We start from the raw sequence: 4,371 nt of genomic DNA, 5'->3' as shown, positions 1-4,371 counted from the left end.
AGCCATAACGGCAGGACTCAAGCCACAGGGCGGCTCCCGTCCAAGGGCCAGGCATGTAACCTGTAAACTCCCGGATTCCGGTGCCAGAGCTCTCCCCGAGCCTGTGACAGCATGTCTGGCCTGACTGGGAGGCACCAAGGGGTCCCTGCCAACAGCCTCTGCAAGGTCGCCATCCACGGCTGATGTGGCCAGTTTGGGGCCACAAGCAGAACCCTGGCCTCCATCATCTCTACTCTGGCCAATACCACTGGTATGAGTGGAAAGGGGGGAAAAGCATACAACAGACCCTGGGGCCACTGATGTGCAATAGCGTCCACCCCCAAAGTCCCCACCGGACCTGCTATGGAGTACCACAGCAGGCAATGAGTGGTCTCCTGTGAGGCAAAGAGGTCTACCTGGGCCTCCCCGAACCGAGCCCAAATGGCCTTCACAACCTGTGAGTGGAGTCGCCACTCCCCTGGCCGGGGGCCGCCTCTGGACAGGAGATCTGCTGCCACATTCGCCACTCCTGGCAAGTAGATGGCTTTCAGGGACACACCCTGAGCATGAGCCCAGAGGAGGATTTTGTGCGTCCAGTCATGCAGGGACTTTAACAGCAGCCCCCCTTGGTGGTTGATGTAAGCGACCACGGTTGAATTGTCGGTGCGGACCAACACATGCTTCCCCCGAATTACCAGAAGGAAATGCACCAAGGCCCGATACACTGCCTCCAGTTCGAGCAGGTTGATGTGAGTACCCCTCCCAAGGGGACCCCAACAGCCGCGGGCCGGGTGGTTCCCCCATAGGGCCCCCCAGCCTGCCTCTGAGGCGTCCGTAGTTATGGTCACCCGGAACACCTTCCCTTAGGCCCAGGGCAGTGGTCCACCATGCCACTGCCGGAAGACAAGTCGAGGACACCGGGATAGCCCTCAGGCCATCCTCGTGGGGGCTCACTCAGTGCCTGGCAAGTCAACGCTGCAGAGGCCGCATGTGAAGCAACCCTAGGGGCACCACATGGGATGCTGCTGCCATGAGGCCCAACAGCCTCCGGGCACACTTCACTGTAATGTGCTTGCCCACAGTTAACTGTGACAAGCTCTCCATCAGCACCACTGTTCTCTTCTGGGTCAGGACAGCTCTGAGCAAGGCCGAATCCAGAACCAAACCTAAATATTCCACCCTCTGGGATGGAACAAGGCAACTCTTCTCCCCGTTTACAGCCAGCCCCAGGTTCTTGAGGTGGCTCAACACTGTCATGGTGTCGAGCTGAGCCTGATGTTCGGTTGGGGAGCAAATCAACCAGTCGTCCAGGTAATTCAACATATGAATCCCCTGGCGACGCAAAGGGGCCAGCGCTGCCTCCATGCACTTTGTGAAGGTGCGAGGAGACAAGGACAGGCCGAATGGGAGGATGATGTACTCGTAGGCGTTGCCTTGAAAGAAAAAACGGAGGTACTTCCTGTGGCCCCTGTGTATGGGAATGTGGAAGTACGCGTCGCGAAGATCCACTGCAGTGAACCAGTCCCCGCGCCTTACAGATGACAGAAGGCGTGACAGACGAAGCATATGGAAGGGCAGGCGTTTCCGCTGGGGACGGGTGTTATTGCCCCCTTCTGTAGAAGGGCCGCGACCTCTGTCACGAGGGACTGACAACCTGCCCTGTCGTGCAGGAAAGTAGGAACGATTCCCAAAAACGGAGGTGGTCTGGTTCTGAACTGGAGTCTGTACCCTGACTCCGGCGTATTCAGCACGCAAGGGCACTAAGTACACTGGCGCCGGTGAGCAAGGTGCTGAGGAGTGAAGTATGAGGCCGGAGGCTGGCAACCGTCAGCGAGGGCCCTGACCACCAACTGACTGAGGCCTGGTGCCTCACAGAGCGCGTCAGCTCCCTCGTCCTCCGGGACTGTTCCAAGGCCGCCTCACAGGGCGGACCAAAGACCTCTCCAGGCACCACTGGAGCCGCCAGCACAGCAATGCAGTCCTGGTCGGACAGATTAGACTGCGACAGCCAGACTTGGCGCCGTGCCTGGACCATGGAGGCCATCGACTGACCAAGGGCTCGGGCATGTGCACTGGTACCCCGCAGTAACATGTCTGCCACACGGAGCATCTTGGCCATCTCATCACTTGGGGCTGCTGAAGCCAAATCCTGCAGCAGGCCTTCCAAATAAAGCAGCAACAAGGAATCGGTGCACGCCAACCTGGCCACCAGAGCTGAGGCATGATAAGCTCTGCGGAGCTGGTTATCAGTTGCCCTGCAGCATCTGTTAGGGTGAGTGGCATCCCTGCCAGCCCTTGCCACAGCACCTGCTAACATAGCAAAGGTGGGGCCCACTCGGGGGGCTGTGGCCACCCCATGAGCATCCGCCCCTGTAAGTTTGGCCAGCTGGGACCTCGGAAGGGCTGTAGAGCTAGGAGCGCTCCATGATGCCTGCAGCTCTGACATAAAGTCAGGAAGGACAGGGAGCCCGTCCGACCTGCGCCGCCGTGAGCCCCTGTCGAACACTGAAGTAGCTGGAAGCGGAGCTTGGCAGGACAGCTGTGCGCGTGTTGCCACCCTCGCAATCACAGCTCTATCAGAAGGGTCCAACTGCTCAGGCACAGAAGCATCCCCCAAGTCAGAGAGGGACTGATCATCCTCCTCGGACTGGGGGGTCGTGCAGACCTTCCAAACTGTCAGAGGCTGCAAAAGAGAGCACATCTGGATATCCCTATCCAAGTCCCCAGGATCTGGCCTGGTCATGGTATGCAGCCCTAAAGGACGAAGTGCATGCACCAGCTCCTGAAGGGTGTCCTGCATAGATTGCACCTGCCGCTGTAGCTGCTCAAGCGCTGTGCGCGCCGCCCCCCTTTCTCAAGCGGCGGATCACTCACCACCTGCGGCTCCAGCTCAGCCAGCTGCTGGGCCTGGCCCAGGGCAAGGGATGGAGAGCAAAAACCATCGCCGTCCTGTGACATGGTCTGGCAAGCCAAGACCGCCCAGCGGACGCAAGGTGAAACAAGGGAACGAAACAAAGCCTAAGGTAGCGTGCGACCTCCCGGATGCAGCGGCTCCGCTCAGCACGAAATAAAAAACAAAAACACAAGTGTGCCAAAAACAAAAGAGCCTCAGGTAGCGTACGACCTTCCGGACGCAGCGGTCCCTCTCAGCCGGAACACAGATAAGGCACCTTACCTTCGTTTTCTTTTCGTTTTTACAACAGTACAGCCGTGAGGAAGCGTTCTCCCTCCCGGGAAAAGAGGCTCCCCGCAGCGCCACACAAAGATCCAAAATCCAAAAAAAACATCTGCGCACTCTTCTTCTCTTTACCGCAAGCAACAAGCAGTTTCTGTAAGAAGAAGGCAGATAAATCAATCCCAAAATCACACAATATCTCGTCTCAATCTGAAAACCATACTCACACACCCCGCTCCAGGAGGAGAAAAAGAGACTGGGCAGGTGATCGCGCAGCTGTATTTGTAGGCTCTGATTGCGCCCAAAGGGCGGAGGTGTTAATTTTCTAATTGTCTCCTGAAACAGCTCACCCTCGGAGAGAGTGACCCATACGGTGGCGTGTTGACCTGATATGAAATAGAACTCAAGATCTCAGTTGAAACGGAAGGTGTTTTTGTTTGTTCTGTAAGTGTTATTGCGAAAGTCATGCTTTACAATGACAGTAGTGACCTGGTCTGTGTACTTTGTGGACAACGTATTTGTAATTTGATATGAGAATTTATAAATAAGGAAAGAAATAACAGTAAACCACCCGTTTCCTGTTTTTTTGTTTAGATAATAAAAAACTGAGCATATGTTTCATTAGTCTTGCAGTGAATGTTCTTCACCGCAGCTTTTGCTTTTACACACTTTGGGGATAAAAGTATATGAAAGGACCAGAGGAGACAGACCCAGACTCCGTAACAAGAGGCATAGTCCTAAGTAAAATCACACTACCGTTCACCATTAACCAGTTTATGTTTCAAACAGATTACTCCCCACTCAGCAACACTAGGTGTGTTGAGGAACAAACTCTGGTCATTGGCAGCTGTCTTCTGAGAAACATGATTTTTATAACTGCTGGCTGAGGATAAGTGTAAATACAGTAAGATTGTTATTCATGTCGGCGGTAATGACGCCCCATTACAGCTAACACCTAATAATGACTCTTCTATGCACGCAATTGTTAGTCATGGAGTTCAACAAGGTTCTGTGCTTGGACCAATACTTTTCACCCTATGCTTCCTGACATAACACCCAGCTGTATTTGATATTATTACTATTAATAATAATAATGATAATAATAATAATAATAATTTGTGCTGCTATCATAGCTGCAAGTATGACTATTGCTATAATAATTATATAAACCAGTGTTTGAATACAACAGCATATACTGTATAGACGTTCTGTCTTTC

At 53.7% G+C, this 4,371-nt stretch overlaps 1 protein-coding gene across 1 annotated transcript; it reads right to left on the bottom strand.

The window, feature by feature from the left end:
• Positions 1-17: 17 nt before the first annotated feature.
• LOC111651958 (uncharacterized) lies at positions 18-2,937 on the bottom strand. Its single transcript, XM_087172873.1, is given in 4 exon segments — positions 18-836; positions 946-1,638; positions 1,748-2,662; positions 2,854-2,937. Coding segments are annotated over 4 exon segments (2,511 nt in total).
• Positions 2,938-4,371: the final 1,434 nt, after the last annotated feature.

This window comes from Seriola lalandi, unplaced genomic scaffold (assembly GCF_002814215.2).
Source record: "Seriola lalandi dorsalis isolate HSWRI2012SDOR001 ecotype SW California unplaced genomic scaffold, Sedor1 jcf7180002053890, whole genome shotgun sequence".
Classification (NCBI taxonomy): domain Eukaryota; kingdom Metazoa; phylum Chordata; class Actinopteri; order Carangiformes; family Carangidae; genus Seriola; species Seriola lalandi.
Note: the sequence above shows the minus strand (reverse complement) of the source record. Positions and strands in the feature narration are given on the sequence as shown.